This window comes from Neovison vison, chromosome X (genome assembly GCF_020171115.1).
Source record: "Neovison vison isolate M4711 chromosome X, ASM_NN_V1, whole genome shotgun sequence".
NCBI lineage: Eukaryota > Metazoa > Chordata > Mammalia > Carnivora > Mustelidae > Neogale > Neogale vison.
In genome coordinates this window covers 128,226,210-128,245,797 of record NC_058105.1, presented here as the reverse complement: position 1 = coordinate 128,245,797, position 19,588 = coordinate 128,226,210, and the positions used below count along the sequence as shown (strand labels likewise).

General features: G+C 43.0%; 1 protein-coding gene across 4 annotated transcripts in view; it reads right to left on the bottom strand.

The window, feature by feature from the left end:
• NLGN4X (neuroligin 4 X-linked) overlaps positions 1-19,588 on the bottom strand; it is a 296,617-nt gene that overhangs the window by 9,834 nt on the left and 267,195 nt on the right. For all 4 annotated transcript variants that reach the window (XM_044235128.1, XM_044235127.1, XM_044235126.1 and 1 more), the window contains 2 exons: positions 5,589-5,774; positions 925-1,714 (listed from right to left, as the gene is read on the bottom strand). In XM_044235128.1, the coding sequence (XP_044091063.1) occupies positions 925-1,714; positions 5,589-5,774 (976 nt within the window). The remainder of the gene's footprint in view (positions 1-924; positions 1,715-5,588; positions 5,775-19,588) is intronic.

Genomic DNA, 19,588 nt, shown 5'->3' with positions numbered 1-19,588 from the left:
ACACACACACGTATTTATATACTATGTATATATTTTATATGTAAATAACATGTATTTCTATACTTCCCTATATATGTACAAATAGATACATATATATACACACATATACAAATAGATACATACATGTATCTATTTGTATCTATCTGTGTACATTTTAGGTGTATTCTATATATTTATATAGATTTATTTCTATATAAATATACAATATATAAATAGATACATATACAATTATATGTATATATACATATAGATACATATACAAATAGATACATATATGTATACAAATAGATACATATATGTATACAAATATCTATTTGTATACATTTTAGGTGTATTCTGTATATTTTTATAGATTTATTTTCTATATGTACATATATACACACATATTTATGAAATAAATGTGTAGGACATATTTAAGTGAATAAATATATTTGTAAATATATGTATATGTATAGGAAACAAATAACTGTAGAAAATCACTCTAGATGTAATTATGTATATGTCTGATTAAATATAGAGTATATACATGCACATAGTATTTTCTAGATGAATTAAGAGATTGGCTTTATCTCGTGGGTCCACAAGAAGCAGAATCTGCCATGCAGCACACGGGTTTTGATAAGGCTGCCCAGGGAGATCAGGTCCTTATCTCCTTGTTGAAGGAGAGAGGTCCTACTGAGCCTGGAAATTGTGGGATCAGAGAGCAATAGAATTGCCAGGTAGGTCTCCACCTTGAAGCAGCAGGTGGGAAACAGGCTTTTTTTTTTTTTTTTAGTGATGCAGGGAGCACGCTAGTAAAATCCCCCTACCGTTATCAGGTATGTGCACGAGAGCATGTCTGCATTCAGTTGTAGGAGCCACACTTGTATGGGGGACCCAGACAAACTAGGAGAGAAGAAAGAAGCCGACGTGGGAAGCACATACCCGGTTTTGGCGAAGTTGGTCCAGTAGGTCATGACCACCGCGCTGAGCATGACATCGTTCTTGGAGAAGTTACAGCTGAAGAGTTCGGTAGGGCCGATCATGGGGATCCCAAAGACATAGGGCACTTCATCGCCGTGGGCCGAGTCCGCCCAGCTGGGCTTCATTTCGCTTTGGCAGTGGTGGTAGAAGGCGTAGAAGTAGGTCGGAGAGCCGTACTGGGCGTGGAGGTCGGCCGTGGCCACGGCGGGGGCCACCCACTGGTGGTCCGTGAAGAGAGCCACCAGGGTTTTCCGCCGCGTCTCCGGGTTCTCTTTGTCGGCCCAGTCCGTGTACATGAATTTGATGGTCTCCCGCAACGTGTCTTTCCCCTCCGGGTAGCCGTACAGGTTGTCCACAAAGTTGGACACGGAGAAGTCAAAGTCGTTGGGCGTCACGCCGTCCTCGTTGTCCACGATGCCGTCCACAAACTTCAGGCCTTCCCCCTGGTTGACGCCCAGCATGATGTCGTAGTTCAGGAACTCCCCCTGCTCCATCAGAATCTGAGGGTCGTCCGGGATCACGTCGCCGTCGATGACGGGGCCGAAGGAAATGTGGTACGTGGCGGGGGTGATCGTCTGCTGAATGAGTTCTTTGTAGTTCTTATTCCGAAGACATTCTACCATGTCGGTCGTATCCAGCATGTTGCAGCCAACCTTATCTGCCAATATCCGCGTGTACTTGGCAGGCTGGTAGTTCACCGCCCAGCTGGACAGGGCCGTGCCACTCTGGATGATGGCCTTCTGGAACAGACCTGCAGGTGCAACGTTGTAGACATGCAAATGAAAACCCCAGGGACAGAAAAGCAGCTTTTACTTCGCAAAGAAGGCCCCGATTGTCTCGCGGGCATGTGAATTTCTGGATACAGTAGCATTCAGCTCTTTCAGGATTTTTTTTCCTCATTTCCATCTCTTTCTCGCCCCCTTCCCCTCCCCCCCCCCGCCCTCGCCTGCTGGACGTTGGTTTTCTGGGATGGTCTTCACGCAGGCAGCACACACCCGCACGGCGTTTACGGAAATGAAACTGCATTTACAAGGTACAATGTTGGGCCGTGGTTTAAAAGAAAAGGAAAAAAAAGTGCATTGCATGTATCCGTCCCTGTGTTCATGCCGTGTTGGCATCCCCATCCCCAGATGCTGTAAATAAAGCCTCACAGACTTATCATCTCCTCCGTTCCTTAAAAACATGCTCTGTGCCAACGAGACATCAAAGTGCATTTTGCCTCCCTGACTAAACCAGGGACCACTTCATTATGGGGAAAAAACAAAACAAACAAACAAAACACCCAAAACATCCACTGAAATCCATTTCAGAGTATACATTCAGACACATATTTCTAATTTCAGCGTCAATACAGTACTGGCGTGAAACTTTTACAACTAAAATAGTCATTAAATTAGCGATTCCTGAAAGAATGCTAGGTGGTATGCCCCCCCCCCCAAAATGTCTTTTTCCACAAATCACTGATCTGGGAATCACGTTAACTCAAAGCCTAGACGTTTCTGTCTTGTATTGTGTCACAAGTTAAGAAATGTCTGTTTGGTGAAAAGTGAAAAAAAAAAAAAATTGGAGAATTTGATGAGTAAACTTTAGTGTAGCTTACAAATTTCTATCAGATCCATCTAGTATACGAATGTCTGTAATTAAAAAAATTTTTGTAAACCCTCTATTTTTCACTACTACAGGACAAGAGATGATGGGGTATGAAATGATAGCATTCTCTTTCTTGTCTCTTCCTGACATTTTCTAAAATTCCAGCATGATGGAACTCCGATGTCTTGGGAGTTTCTGGAAGAGTAATTCAGCTGGGGGCCCAGAAGGTTGTGCCCTGTAGAGTTTTAAGGTCATGCAAGCAATTAAGAGGGGAAAGCATGATTGCAATCAGGAAGATCGGATTCTGCAGATTGGAGCATGGCCCAAGAGATCTTAAATGCATCTGGCTTTGCGCAATGCAACGTCAAAGTTGTTGGGGGGCCAGTGTCCCAGAGCTGGTGATGCTCCCAGAGACGTACAGCTCTGGACGGGTGTGTTTAGCCCTCAAGATTCACGTGTGGGCACACGAGAAAGAAACGATGTCAATGCTGGATCTATTGTTAAAATCATCAGGATGACAAAAAGTATTCCTGCAAGTTACCTTTTTTTTTTTTTCTTCCTATGACACTGATTGGCTTTGACGGATGGAGGTGTGTGTCTGTGTGTGTGTGTGCACATGTGAGTGTGAGATACAGAATACAATCCCGGATAAACCTTGAAAAATTAGATAAAGAAAAATGCTACCCGTCATTCAGACCAGAAAATACAAGTCAGGTCTGCATTTTAGGGTCATTCAGGCTCACCTGCGTCAACATTCTATTTTATACGATTGAGCCCAAGAAATGTACAGCTTTGATGGTGTTTCTCAGGGAACCGGACACCTGCTCCACAGTTCTTGGTGCTAATGACTGTTCCTTCGAACACATGCACCTGTTCTTATCACCTTCTTGTCTTTCCAACTTTGGAGCTTTTCTTTTGAGTCTTTGCTCTAATGCCATGGTGAGGGGCGCCTGTGTGGCTCTGTGGGTTAAAGCCTCTGCCTTTGGCTCAGGTTATGATCCCAGGGTCCTGGGATTGAGCCCCTATTGGACTCTCTGCTTTCCCCCCTCTCTCTCTGCCTGCCTCTCTGCCTACTTGTGATCTCTGTCTGTCAAATAAATAAATAAAATCTTAAAAAAAATTATAATGCCATGGTGAACATCTTCACGAAAACATCCTTTTTCATGCACGTGGTGACTGTTTTTTAGACATGGCTAGACGTACCATTCTAAGGCTGACAGTCTGGGTATTTCTGTCTTCCTGGGTTGTTCTGAAAAGCTGCTTTGCAGAACCCTGACCCAGGCACAGCCTTGCCACAGAGCTCGCTCATTTCTGATTGCTCGATTTAAGTAATTATGCTCTTTCTCCAATTACATTTGGTTTCTTGTGTCTATTACGGAAGCCGGTCCTGACTACTTGTTCACTCGAGATCTGGGATTCTATCCCTTGACAAATGGGAAAATCCCAATATTTTCTGGAATGCTGTAAGAATGGATATCACCAATGTCCCCTCTCATTATGCACAGTTTCATTTTTGTAAAAACAAAGGGATGATACAAGTGTGAGGCCTGAATTTGAGCTCTCCTTAGACACTACGAAGTCCCCTACAAGTCTTTCTGCTTTGATTGGACTGATGGTTGCTTCGGGTCCCTGCACTGAGCATGTTATTGGCAAGTGAGTTCTGAATGTCCGTACTACGCTGAAAATCCATTGGTGCCTGGGACCAGTGAAAATTTCTACTCAAGCTGAACACTTATTTCCTAAGGAAAATTTAAGTGGAAAAGCAGTTGGTCCGTAAAACACCAGCTAGGGGAGGCAATGGGGAATTTGCAGAGATGTTCCTGAATCTGTAAGGCAATTCGGTTCTGTACAGAAGACCAGGACTGCCCTTTAGTCATCCCCGATGTTTCTTGGTCTTGGGGGAATGATGGGAATTCAAACAACGATTTGAATTGGGGTCTGGGAAGCTTTGTTTCTTGCCGGGCTCTCTCATTGCTGTGTGACCCTAGGTGGGTTAACCAACCTCTCTGGGCTTCTGTTTCCTTTTTATAAATGGCGGCTTTGGAGTAGATGAGCTTCAAGTTTCCCCTTCAGTGCTACAGTTTACCAATGGATGTGAGGGAGCCACCTTGAGTTGGCGTAGTTAGGTTTATTATTATTATTATTATTAAATTAATTTTTTAAAAATTGTTTTAAGTGGAGGGAGTAGCAGAGCAAGACAGAGGGGGGAACACGTAAGTAGGCTTCACGCCCAGCATGGACCCTGATGCAGGGCAGGATCACAGGACCCTGAGATCATGACCTGAGCTGAGATCAAGAGTCAGACACTTAATGGACTGTGCCATATGGTTGTCCCAGACCAGTGATTTAAAAAAGAAAAAAGAAAAAAAAAAGAACAATCCCATGGCCACGAGCCCCATTGCTTACTGAATGAACAAATCTGCAACCCTTACCCATATCCCTGTTTCTCTTCTGTATTATCTTCCCCAAGTTGACATGAGAAGTTGACTGAATCTAACATTGACCGAAATGATAAAATTTCAAGTTGACCGAATCAAGTCAGAAAGGCAGAAGCAAAAGCGTTGGGTCTTTCTGAAGGACCCATTTTGTCCCAAGTGTTGCAACTGGCATCTAATTGTTCATTGAACCTAGATGACAAAATATAGTTCACAGGGAAAGAAAGCTGAGTTCGAAGAATGGGGGGCGCCTGGGTGGCTTAGTTGTTAAGCATCTGCCTTCGGCTCAAGGCCATGATCCTGAGGTCCTGGGATCGAGTTCCGCATAGGGCTCCGTACTTATGGGGAAGTCTGTATCTCTCTCTGTCTCTCAGATAAATAAATAAAATCTATAAAATAAGAAGAGGAAGAGGAAGGAAAAGAAGGAGGAGGAGAGGGAGAAGGAGGGTGGGAGCTCTCAAGAATGAGCTTCTAGAACCTAAAACAAGATGGGGGATTTTCAGCTGCAAGAGACGCAAAGTGTCCCTGGGATCTGCACTCCGTGTGTGTTCCTGGCTCAGCCCTGGGGGTCGTGCACCAGCTCGGGGATGCCCCTGTTACCTTCTGAATAGTGCGACAAGGTCAACAGACTGACGCAAGAGGCTCCCGCCCCGGAGCCGAAGATGGTCACTCGCTTGGGGTCGCCGCCGAAGGCCCCGACGTTCTCCTCAATCCACCGTAGCGCCTGGATCTGATCCAGGAGCCCGTAGTTGCCTTTGGCCGCCTGGTCGCCGGTACTTAAAAACCCTGCAAGAGAAAACAGGATCTTTTAGGTGGTCAACTATAAAAAGCACGTACCCATCGCTGGTCCTTGAAAACGTATCTCATTCTTTTTTTTTTTTTTTTTTAAAGATTTTATTTATTTATCTGACAGAGAGAGATCACAAGTAGGCAGAGAGACGCAGATAGAGAGAGAGAGAGAGAGAGAGAGAGGAAAGCAGGCTCTCCGCTCAGCGGAGAGCCCGATGCGGGACTCGATCCCAGGACCCTGGGATCATGACTTGAGCGGAAGGCAGCGGCTTAACCCACTGAGCCACCCAGGCGCCCCAAAAACGTATCTCATTCTTATGCGCATCTCCCTCTAAGTGAGAAGTAACACTTGCACGGCAGGAAGGATGAGGCTCTGTGAGTCATTGTTGCAATGTTGGCCCTATGATACAATGTGTCATCTGTGGGTTTGCACAGGGCTCATCTATCAGGTACCATCAGTCTAAAATATCTGTCACAACCTGACCATAGCAGAGACTACGCATTGGATCAGATTCAACTTACCATGCCTGTGCACATGTAGGTTGCAAAAGTGAGAAAGTCTAAAAGTCTAACCTAAAAGGCGTTTTTTAGGGAAAATCCCAAAAGAAGTTTTCCAGGCCAAAAGAGGTTTTTCAGGAAAAATCAGTGTATGTGTTGGGCTGCTGGAATTTCTGCGTTGGTATTCAAGAGACCGAGCGTGTATATAAAAGCAACATAGGTCAGCTTTTTCCCATTTAATTTCTTATTAATGTTTTCATTTCATTCCTTTTAATGCTTCAGTTTCGAGTCAACGACAGGTATCATGAGATCCCAGTCTTAGTTAACGTGCACCTGTTAACTTCCCCCCACAGAAAAAATTTAGACTCACATGCAGAAACACACAAGTCTTTAATCTTACCCAAATGACAACACATATATTCAAATTCCCCCGACTGTCCCTAAAATGGGACGAGCTGGTACGTTTTATTTCAAGAAGAAGATATCAAATTCTTAATTCCCCCTTAAAATCTGCAAAAAAAGGGCATTGATGGGAATAAAGGACCACAGGGATGTCGGACTCCTTGCTTGTTCCATGTGGTACAAAGATCCTGACCTGGAAAAAAGGCTTCCCTCTGACGTTTGACGTCGTTTTGTCCACAGACGCTCTGCTGCTGAAATTCAGAACGACGATTGTGAACGCCTGCCAACGCTATTTATTATACGGACATTAACCCAACTTTATATCCCTTTCTTTCTTGCGTAAGGCTTCTGACCCTCCCCTCCAAAAAGTGCAAGTCATCAAAAATGATGTTTTAAGCATTTTAATGAGTTATGTGCCCCTGCCCCCCAGCCCTCAATTATGTGCGTTCCCTCTTCCCCTGCCTTTCCAGGGGCCAAGCCATTCCCCTCATTCCAATGAGCGCTGATTAAGTTCCTGTGACCACCTGCTGCAGTGCTGACGGTAGCCTGGACAGATTCGGGCCCTGAAAGAACAAGTGTCGGTACCGAGATCATCAAACGGCCCGCCCATCCTCCACCCGAAGCTGACAGCCCATTGAGGAGCTCTCCAGAGTGGGCCTGTAGAACCTACAATAGAATAAGGAGCGGACGAAGGCTTTGACCCACCGAGGAAGCGAGGCTGCTTCGTTCCCCGGGCACCTGAGAAAAAATGCACGGTGTGAGCTGGACGGGTACCAGAAATGGATGGGTCGGGTTTCAGATAAAGCAACGGGAAGGCTTTTTGGGGGGGGGGGTGTGGTGGGGGGGGGGACCTTCTAAAATTGCCACAATCGACCTCGCCATCTCTTTTATCTGCAGACAGAGGCAAGATGAAACCTGCGAGGTTGTGCATTTAGGGCACGTCCTGCAGATCCAGGCTTCTGCGTTGTTTCACAGGGATGGAGCAGAGATGAGCGGTGATTAGTGGGAACGTTCCAACGTTACCAGCCCCTCCCTCATTTAATTAGCAATTACTAATTAGCGTTTCATGCCAGCGAATGTTCCCTGGCTGTGGCATTCATCGCCCAACCTTTTACACCGTTTCTCATAAAATGCATTGCCCTCTGCTTGGGAGAAAAGCCCCTTTTCATGCAGCTTTATGTATGAAACTGGGTCCTAATGGCCGTTTGGGTGCCGTAGAATAACCATAAGACAAGCCTCTCTTTCCCCATCAAGGAAAAGAGGTGATTAATTCCTAAAGGCTCTAGTAATTTTTTGGCAGAACTGCTCTGTCTTTAACCCATCCTTCGTCCGCTGCCTCTCTCCACACACCCCCCCCCCCGCCGTACCCCCTTGTCAACGCTCCCAGAATGACCTATTTGCTTATTTTGTTTCCGTGGAGCACAGCAAGGATTTGCAACATATGGTAAATCACCCGCCTTTATTAACGTGGACCCCCTCCCAAGCAAAAAACGTGTCTGTTGTAACCTCTCAAATGCCAGGCTAATTAATATTCTATACCCTGGAGAATCTGAGCTCTCCTAACAGCCTCCTATTGAAAGACTGGATCTTTGCGATTCTGAATTCCTTCCAAAAGTCCTGAGGGAAACAGCCCTCCATGCATCTCTAAAGTTCAGCAAACGAACGTGGTTGGTTTTTTTTTTTTTTTTTTTTTTTTTTTTGGAAGTTGGTGTTTCCATAGTTTCTTGCTTACAGAATCTTCCGTTACTGCAACACCCAGGGACTTTTTTTTTTTTTTCCCCCTTCTCTTGTAATTTAAACAACCCACAAGGCAGAGTTTCCATTGCAGGTATACAGTGAATGGGAACAATTTTATTTTGTCTGCAAGAGGGTATTCCTTCGCTCCTCCGACGGTGGAAATGCGGTATTTGATATAATGCAGAGAGGAGATGTATATGCATTTATTCCCGGGGAATTCTACGAACGTGAGAGCAGATAATCAATTTGGAAACAGCCAGGCACATCACCAAAGCGGAGGGCGGGTAGAAGCATCCTTAAAAGTCTGTCCCACCGCGGGGGACTTAATTCCCCCTATATGCAGCCCATGAATGAACAGAAGCAGCCCCTTGGCTGGCTAAAACCAGAGATTTTAAACAAATGGCTTCTTTCACTGATAAGCACTCTTGGTTACACCTCCTTGAAGCATTTCAGCGGACGAAACATTTGGCTTTAGAAATGTAAGGTCTCTGCCATGAAGGTTGTAAATCCGTCAGCTCCCCCCAACCCACCCCAACAATGCAACAATGGGAGAAAGATACAAAACAGACCCTCCAACTGAGACATGTTGACACGAGATTGATACCACGTTTCATTCCAAGCCCTGGAAGGAGCAAGAAAATAGACATTCACCCAAGAGACAGGCTCCCTTGTCCAGGGGCTGCTTTAAAATATGGTCCACCAGAAACGCCTGAACACCAGAAACCCCATTATCCCCCTTGCCTGTTGAATGAAATTCTAGATCATGTTAAAAAAAAAAAACAAAACGAGGCACTGTATTGGGTATGCACGTTTGCATAAAGATTCTCCAATGAGAAGAGATGGAATTTATTTTAGGTCACATAAATGAGCCCAGAAAGAAATGTGTGATAAGAATTTAGGCAGAGGAATGAAGACAAAAAAATCAGTGAAATGCATGCAAATCTATCTTCTCTGATGTTTACAGGAACTCCTTCAGTGGGTGCCTCTGTTATAATGTGAAACTTAAATTTTCTTGGTGGAATCACGCATGATTTGACGAAAGAGTCTATACCTATGGATGGGAGGGACATACTCCAATTCTGTAAGCCCAATGGGGGGAAGCTCTTAAAATTTAGTGTCTCTATTTGTAGTTTTTAATTTACTTACAGATGATAGGAGTCTTTTGATGACTGCATCAATGTCATACAGGGTCAAAACCCATTTCCAACATCAGGCAAATAAATCAAAGACAATTATGAGGACAGGTGATTTCTATGGCACAGGTTTCCAAACACGGGGCCCGTTAAGCCGTTAACGGGATTCCTTACATTAGTTCCAGAAAGTATATTCTATGTCCCGCACTGCAGTTGAGAACAAGGCTGCACAGGTGTTTTTAAAGTGCTTTAGTTGGAATTGTATTAACAGACACCTAAAACCAAAATCATACTCTGGAAACAGAATAAAAGATGGTCAACACAGTTTTGTGTATTGCACAGTAGGATCAAAACGTGAAGGTTCTCAGTTAGTTAAGTTTCACGGTGATGAAATTCTGGCCATGGCCATTATGTCTGGGGCGTGATCCCCTCCGAGCCAACCTTGTTTCTCTGCTGGGTCTGCATCCCACTGCCCGAGACAAGACATCCTGTTCACTTCTTCATCCTGGCTGTTTCCAACTCACGCCCATACCATGAAGATAACCCTAAGACCCTTTGATCCCCAAGGTCTATTTCTATTAAAATAAATACATCTTGATTTGATTGTCCAGAGGTAGCCATGCACCAAAAGATCAATACTTATTGATTGTAATTTTGAAAATAAGGGATGACAGCCATCTCGGAGTTCATTAATAAAATATATGTTGCATGAATTCTGTTGGTTGAACCATAGAATGCCTATGCGGAGAGGGTCTTCATTCTCGGAGACACAGAAACATGGGTAAGATCTCTCAAGGGAAATCAATGAACTGCTGAATCCTGGGTCCTAAGATCCCATGTGTATTAACATAATAAAGCGAGGTGTAAAATACAAACCCTGGAAGGAAATCCAACAAGTAATAGTGCCTAATTCTGGGAATGTGGTTATAGGTGAATTGTGCACTTAATTCTAAATGTGGGTTTACATTTTTTTCCCCCAATTTGTAGCTGGCTCTTTAGCAATCACACAAACACTAGGTTCCTTTTTTGACTGACCCCAGGATAAGGCTTGCATTTCTGTATCTCTTTGATTTTCTTGTTTTAAGATTTTATTTACTTATTACAGAGAGAGAGATAGCGAGAAAGGGAACACAAGCAGGGAGAACTAGAGATGGAGAAGTGGGCTTCCCGCTGAATAGGGAGCCCAACACAGGGCTCGAACCCAGGATACTTGGATCATGACCTGAGCCGAAGGCAGATGTTTAACGACTGAGCCCCCCAGGCACCCCCTGTATCTCTTGGATTTTGTACACAGTTGACTGCTTCCAGGATACTCTGTAAAGGGCTGCTGTGAGCCTTGAAGCTGCCTGGTCTACACTGCCCAAATCTGCCTTCCTCCTGTCTACTCACTATTTCTCTTTGCTCATGGAATGTAGACCAACCGCATCCCCTCCCTGCTCCAACCCCGTAAGAAGGAATTCAGTGGCCTTGCTTTCTTTCCCTCTACCCATGTGTGTCCTTTCTCCAACGTTTCCAGATTGTCTCCAATCTCTCAGCTCCGAAAATTACTTGGAGCGGATTTCCACTATAGAACTTCCCACTCTTCTAGGACGGATACATGTGTGTCATTTAATAGTGGGTTACCACGTGCGCCGCGGTCAGAGTTAGCCACCTTGGGGCTGGAATCTGCAGGGATGCCTCGGGCATGTCGCTGAAGATGTCCAAGTCCCAGTTTTCTCACTGAATTGAAAGGAGGAGAGAACTACCCCAGATCATTGCCTGGGGAATGGAGTGGGGAAGGAGCCCTGTGCCTGGTGGACTCAGGGTGTGCTCACACACGCTCAGCAACTCTTCTGACTTCTTAGATGACAGACACGTGGCTACTTACCTGTTTCACAGGTACTTGCACAGCCAGTACGGAGCGATGCCCTTTTAGCAAATGAAGTTGAGTCCAGAGGGAAAACGGATTACTGGTCTACCTAGACTCTGACTTAGACATCATGCAGATGATGAAGGATATTTTAATGCTGTCTGATTGCCTGTGTTGTGTAGGGAATGATTTGGTGTGAAGGTGAGGCATATGCATTTGTTGATTCTGTTTATTAAGTGTTTGGTATGTGCTTAAAGGAAAATTAAACAAAATTTGCTTAAAGCAAATTAAAAATAAAAGAAAGAAAGAAAGAAAGAAAAAATAAATAAATAAAAGAAAAAGAAAACCCCAAACCACCCCATATTATAGCTTTCATCCATGGTCTGAACTACACAGATGTCATTGCCCCCACATTTATATGTACCCACGATGACCCAAGCAATAAACTAAAAGTTGGGGAGAAATACAGTATTCAAGTAGATTTCCAATGATGTCTTGAAAGCTTACACTTCTTCTTCTTTTTTTTCTTCCTTTTTTTTTTTTTTTTTTTTTTGCATTTGCATGTTTCTATTTGGTTTTAATAAGAATATGTTAGGACCACAGGTGACAGTTGCCACTCTAGTGTTGAGCATAGCATAATGTACCCCCTTGTGGAATCTCTATGTTGTACTCACGACATTAATGCAACATTGTCAAAGATATGTTGATTTAAAAAAAGAATATTTTAGGGGCGCTTGGGTGGCTCAGTGGGTTAAAGCCTCTGCCTTCGGCTCAGGTCATGATCCCAGGGTTCTGGGATCGAGCCCCACGTCGGGCTCTCTGCTCCGCAGGGAACCTGCTTTCTCCCCTCTCTCTCTCTGCCTGCCTCTCTGCCTACTTGTGATTTCTCTCTGTCAAATAAATAAAATCTTTAAAAAAAAGAAAAAAGAATATTTTAAAGCTGATTAGAGGGGCGCCTGGGTGGCTCAGTGAGTTAAGCCGCTGCCTTCAGCTCAGGTCATGATCTCAGGGTCCTGGGATCGAGTCCCGCATCGGGCTCTCTGCTCAGCAGGGGGCCTGCTTTCCTTCCTCTCTCTGCCTGCCTCTCTGCCTACTTGTCCTACTTGTGATTTCTCTCTGTCAAATAAATAAATAAAATCTTTAAAAAAAAAAATAAAGCTGATTAGAATTGAAAGTCCCAGTTTTTCCATGAAAGTATATTTACGAAGCACAGAAGACACACATTTTGTCCCTATATGGTATTCAGAGCCCTATAGAGTGCATATAGGAGAAAAGATAATTTATACAATCCTATTTTTAACATAATTGTCATAATCTGTTCTAAAGTACATTAATTCAAAATATGCTACTTTGTTTAGATATTCCTTCCTACCCTCGACTATAAACAAGGATGGTATTGGACATGCTAGTATTAGTTGTGAGTTCTTACTGCTAGGTACTATCCGGGGGCAGACCAGAACTAATCTGTCCTGTTCTTATGTTTCTATAAGACAATCAAAATAACTAAATGTTTAAGGACAAGGCATTCTTTTCCAACTCGATCAAAATCCAACATTGTCTCCTAGCCCACATCATCTTTTTTGTGCCCAAAAGTAACCCTAAGCTTTCCATCACTGGTTTCCTCTGGCAAACCTAGAGCACAGATACAGAAATTGTTCTAATTAAGAAAAAACAGTAAGATCTTAGATGCAATAGCACACGCATGAGTAACAATAAGCAAAAGAACATAGGGAAGAGCTAAAATCCCAATGGGAAAGTTTAGTTTCAGGAACAGAGAGGTTTTTGAAGATGATATTTTCTAGAATTGAGAGTGGGAACTCATGCCTTTGGTTTAAGATTTGAAGTGCTCTCTGCTTTGTTACGTTCTCATTTATTATATATTATGTTCGTAACTTTTGTAATGTCAGTGTGTTTGCAGTTTTTGCTACTTTTCTTTCCAAAGATGACTAGCTCGTATGCACACAGCTCTCAAGATCTTGTTACCCACAACCACAACGCAGACGTGGGATGACTTTCCGGACTTTTGACAACTCTGTCCCAGTATGGCACCTGAAGATGAAGGGAAGGCTTTCCTGAGAAACTTAAAAGGCAGAAATGAAGACTTCTCATTGAAATATAACAAATAAAAATATTAAACAGATCATATAACAAAACAGGTATGAGTAAATTCAACTAAAAAAGAGGTTAACTTTCTGCTCTTTTTTTTTTTTTTTAAGATGTTAAGTAATCTCTAAACCCAATGTAAGCCTTCAACTCACAAACCCTAGATGAAAATTGCTTGCTCTACTCATTGAGCCAGCCAGGTGCCCCAGTAACTCTGTCCTTGAAGATTAAACTTAATTTCGTACTGATTCTCCACTTAAGGAACGTTATCGCATCAAGCTTTGCTTCAACAAAGTAATTTTCCAGAGTCAAGAACATATCAGGTGCTCCCTACACAGACGGCATGTGGAGACCACATTGGGTCCCCTGAATTTTGACCATCACCCTCAGATTCAACCAAATATGATTAACCTTTCAATGGCCAAAAAAGCACAAGCAGCACTAGAGTTGGAGTTACCTGCAGAAAAAGAACGGATCTTAAAATAATGAAGATGCAATGGAGATAAAATATTGAATAGACATCTGGCATTAATTCATTTAACTCAGTGAAGTGTGGCTGCATTCACCAGATCGTCATGGGTGCCTACAAAATTCCCAGCACTCATTGTCCTTGTGGTGAAGATGTAATGAACCAGCTAAACTGTCTGAAACTCATGTCCTAACATCAGTGATTGACAGCAAGCAAATACAGATTAAATGATGTAGTATATTAGTTTCCTATTATGGCTGTAACAAATTACCACAAATCTGGGGCCTTACTACCATATTCGTTCTTACCACACCATTTTCGACATTGAAATCCAGATGGATAGCTAGACTGAAGATTGAAGGAGGGAGGGAGGGACAGATGATGGACAGAAGTATGGATGATGTTTGAGTGGATGGATGGATGGATGGATGGATGGGTGGGTGGGTAGAGGGATGCATGGATGGAAGGATGGATGGATAGGATAGAGAGAAAGATAGATGACAAATGGATACATAGATACATAGATAATGCATAGAAGAATGGATGGAGGGAGGGAGAGAGGGAAGGTGGGAGAGAGTGATGGTTGGATGGATGAATGTGTGGCTAGGTAGGTGGCTGAGTGGGTGGATGGGTGGCTGACTGGATGGCTGCGATGGACAGATGGATGGATAGATACATAGATGATAGATAGATAGATAGATAGATAGATAGATGAATGGATGAAGGGATGGAGAGGGGGAGGGAGGGAGGAATGAACCACAGATAGAAGGAAAGATACAATTATTGCAAAGGCTAAAGCATAGCATAGACTCATTTCATTACCATCACAACAGTTTCAAGGTTGCACACCTGACAGACAAGGGCACAGAGTGCTAAAAATAGGGACTCCGAGAAAAATGTGCTCAACCCTTCTCCCAGATGCTTCTGCCCCATGACCATACGCTGCCTCTCATTATGTGACTCAGCTACATTGAGAATGACCCACTGAGAGAGAAAGAGATGTCCCTGAGCATCTCCGGGTACAGGTGTCCTTTTGTCTCCTGAGCACACTTGTTATGGGCAGCTCTGCTTCTGTCACTCTGTTCCCCGGGAGAGCTAGGACCACCCTCTCCCAGGCTCCATGGTACTTCAAGCCAGAACCGGGGGACGGATCCATTGGAACCACGCTGAATTCTCAGGAAGAATGGACACAGGTAAACTCCATCCCGGACTATAGAAGTGGAATCTCTAGTGATACAACCCAGGGGTATACCGTAAACATCAAACAGGATTCCTACTTGCATTTGGCAGATGTAGTCATCCAGGCTCGGCTTTTTAAGAGTAAACTGAGCGGAACCAAGGTAGTGATTTTCTAGGTTCAAGAGTGTAGGCGGTCATTACATGCAACGGGCAGAGTCTCCACGGAGCAAGGTCATCTCAGGCTTTCACATACTTTTCTTAATGTCATCAGTGAATTTGCCAACCACCCAAGAAAAAAGAGAATCAGCAACCTTCAGGTACAACCTTATCTATTGTCACCAAACCCATACCCTAAAGAAGCAGAAGGGAAAGGGAAAAGCTTTCTTTTGCCAGATAGAAAAATTTCAACATCAAATGTTTCTCTCTCTCTCTCTCTTTTTTCTCTTTTTTTTTGCCTTCATCTGCAGAAATTGTAACCAAATTTATGCTTACCTTGGGCACCTGAAAGTCTCTGCTCATTTTGTGTCTTTGTGAGGGAATTTGGTTTGTTTTCGAGGAAAAAAATAATGTGTGGGTATTATATCCTCATCCTGCCTCACACTGTCCTTAAATTGAGCACAACTAAAATGAAAAATCCTATAAAGATGTGTGTGTGTGTGTATAGTATACATTTTTCTGTTTTCATCATTTTTAAGTGCACAATTCAATAGGAATCATTGTATTCACAATGACATGAAACCATCACCATTGCCTATTTCCAAAATATTCCCATCACCCCAAACAGAAACTCTAGGAAGCTACAAGTTCCCATGGGGGAAATACTTTGAAATCTAGTGTCCATAAAATGGGCTACCTACACATTGGGCTGAATCTACTTAATAAAGTATGATGCCTGTATGGAATGAAAAATGCCAACCCCCCTTCCAGTCCCCTCACAATGGACCCAACATTCCTATGTTGAAATCCTAATCCCCGGGTTTTAGGTTTATTATTAAGAGGTGGCACCTTTGGAAGACGATTTTGTCATAAGGGTGGAGGGTAACCCATGAATGGGATTGGTGCCTTATTAGAAGAAACCACAGAGCTGGCCAAGCAGGGACACAACGAGAAGTCAGCAGTCTGCAACCCACAAGACAGTCCTCCTAAGACCATGATCATGGTAGAACCCTCCTCGTCTAGACTCCAGAAGCATGAGAAGTAAATGTCTGTTGTTTCCAAGGCACTCGGTCTATAGCAGTCTGTTTGTCATGCTACAAGCAAAGACACCAGTTCTGCACATGCTGGCTATGACATCTAGACAGACATGTCTCCCACGAAGAGTCAAGGTCCTTGAAAATGTCCACAAAAGTACTCAACTTGTTAGATCCCTTAGCATCACTTCAACATTTTTTTAAACTTATATTCACTTAAGTAAAGCACCTCCAGAACGTGTCTACCTTGAGTAAAGTCCAAAGCAAATGATGGAAAGTGGAATACTTTTGTTCTCATTATCCAAGGTTGATTTAAAAAGCCAACGGATACTCTTCATCCTACGGAGAACTTGGATGTCTCTCTGTCCAATTTGCTCAATGTGAAATCATGGCTAATTTTCAATAGGGGGACTCCAACACATGGCATTGTGTTCAGTTTGCAAGAAGGATCCTATTACTGAACACTTTTTTTTTTTAAATAGCAAAATTCTACTTTTAAATACTTTCAGGACAAAAAGAAAAAATCAAATGAAGAAAAACATTATTTGATTGACCATGGCCTTTAAAGAGAACCTTCAAACAACAGCTAGCCTCTTCATGCAAAAGAGCTTTCATCATTTACAAAGTGCTTTTTGTACCTTCTCTCATCTGTCCCACTGAAATGGGAAATTTACCAATATTTCTAGATTCTTGGGTTATGTGGTTAAACACATATTAGTTTCAAAGAAGTGGCCGACACCAAAGATGTCATCACCCTCCCTGTCCACACTAAACATCTGGACACCTTTTAAAAAATACTCATGCCTAAGGCCTAGTGCTAGAGATTCTTAATTGGTTGTTTTGCATAGGATATAGGCACACATATTTCACACAAAAAAAAATTGTACCATTTCAGTGAATAGCAAATAATGTGGTCTAGGACAGAAAGCAAATAGAAATAAAGGCAAGATCTTTTTTGTTGTAAAATTCTTCTTTGCATCTTCTTATGTCACTGATGTCTTAGAAAAATCAGTAAACGTTGGTGGGAAGACATGTTTGTACATGTTAGTAGGCATCAAATCACCAAGAGACCCTCCTGCCCTGTCTTATTTTTATTCATCTTAATAGTCATTGATAATTGGATTCAGGCGGGGACTAATCCCACCAATTGTGAAAAATATCTATCAAGCTTTCCAGCTGATGCTTTACAAACCATTGGTGATGACCTCCTACAGCTATGACTTCATTCGAGGTCCTACAAAATGTGGATTGCCTGTTGTCACTCCTTCTGTATTTGTTATCTGGAATTCCATAAAAATCCACCAACTTTTGAAGTTATTCTGAAATTCAGTACATAGAGGGAAAGTGGGGGGGGGGCGGAGCATGAGTCTTTCATTTATCGGTATTCAGAGAAGAGTGATGGCACCCTAGCAATGGGACCAATGAGTTGCACCTTTTAAATTACACTTCATTTATTAGAGGAGTTTGAGGTTCACAGAAAAATAGAGAGGAAGGTGCAGAGATTTCACATGTACCTGCTCCTTGTACATCTGTGTATGTTCCTGAGTTTTCAATGTCCCCCGCAAGACTGGTGCTTTTGTGATAATGGACCTCCATGGTCCCATCATAGCCACTCAGAGTCCAGAGTTCACATGAGTGATCAATCTTGGTGGTGCATATTCTATGGGTTAGGACAAATGGATAATGACCTAGATCTACTATGACAGTATGATACAGAAGAGTTTTGCTGCCCTAAAAATCCCTCTGTGTTCTACCTGCTCATCCCTCCCCCTGATCTCCTGGCCACCACTGAGCTGTTGACTGTTTCCATGGTTTTGCCTTTTCCAGAATGTCATAAAGTTGGAAGCACACAGTACGAAGCCTTTTCAGGTCAGGTTCTTTCATTTAATAATATACACGTAAGGTTCCCATGTCTTTTCAATCCTTGACAGTTCATTTTTTCTTAGTGCTGAATAACATCCCACGTCTGGGTGGACCACAGTTTATTTATCCATTCACCTTCTGATGGTATCTTGGTTACTTCCAAGTCTGGACAATTTTGAATACACCTGCTATCAACATTGATGGGATAGTTTTTTGTGTGTGTGGGTGTATTTTCAGCTTCTCTGAGTGAAGACCAAAGAACGTCACTGCCAGATCTTATCATAAGAGTGTCTTTAATTCTGTCAGAAACTGCAGAACTGTCTTCCAATGTGGCTGCACCATTTTGCATTCCCAACCGGCAGTGAGTGAATGAGAGTTCCAGTTGCTCCACATCCTTTCCAGCATTTGGTGGTATCAGTGTCCTCTATTTGAGCCGTTCTAACAGGTGTGGAATGGTACCTCACTGATGTCTCAGTATGCACTTCCCTGATCCCACATGATGAGGAGCATTGTATCATAGTTATTTGCCGTCTATATATCTTCTCCCCTGAGGTGTCTCTTAAGGTATTTGGCTCATTATTTGTTTCCTCACCACTGAGTTTTTTTTTTTTTTTTTAAGATTTTATTTATTTATTTGACAGAGAGAGATCACAAGTAGATGTAGAGGCAGGCAGAGAGAGAGAGAGAGAGAGAGAGAGGGAAGCAGACTCCCTGCTGAGCAGAGAGCCCAATGAGAGACTCAATCCCAGGACCCTGAGATCATGACCTGAGCCGAAGACAGTGGCTTAACCCACTGAGCCACCCAGGTGCCCCTCACCACTGAGTTTTAAGAATTCTTCATAACCAATGAATTATCATATTGAGTATCTTGGTGAATACATGGGTTATTATAGATTTGTCATGTTTCAATTCAGCATACCTATTATTCTTAAGGATGCTGGAATTGTCCCATGGTGGTCAGTGAGGGGCCTTCCATAAATGCATATATTTTTACTTTATCCTTGACCCCTGAACAACACCAAGGTCAGGGGCATTGACCTCAACGTCCTCTACAGTTAAAAATCCATGTATAACCCTTGATTTCCCAGAAAATTAACTGCTAATAGCCTACTGTTGACTATAATCATTACTGATGACATAAATAGTTGATTAATCCATATTTTGTACGTTACTGTGTATTTTTTAAAAGATTTTATTTATTTATTTGAGAGAGAGCATACAAAGGCAGAAAGAAGGTGGCGGGGAGCAGGTACCCTGCTGAACAGAGAGCTCAATGCGGGGCTCAACCCCAGGACCTGAGATCATGACCTGAGCTGAAGGCAGAGGCTTAACCCACTGAGCCACCCAGGCGCTCCCATTAGTGTGTATTATATATGGTATTCTTACAA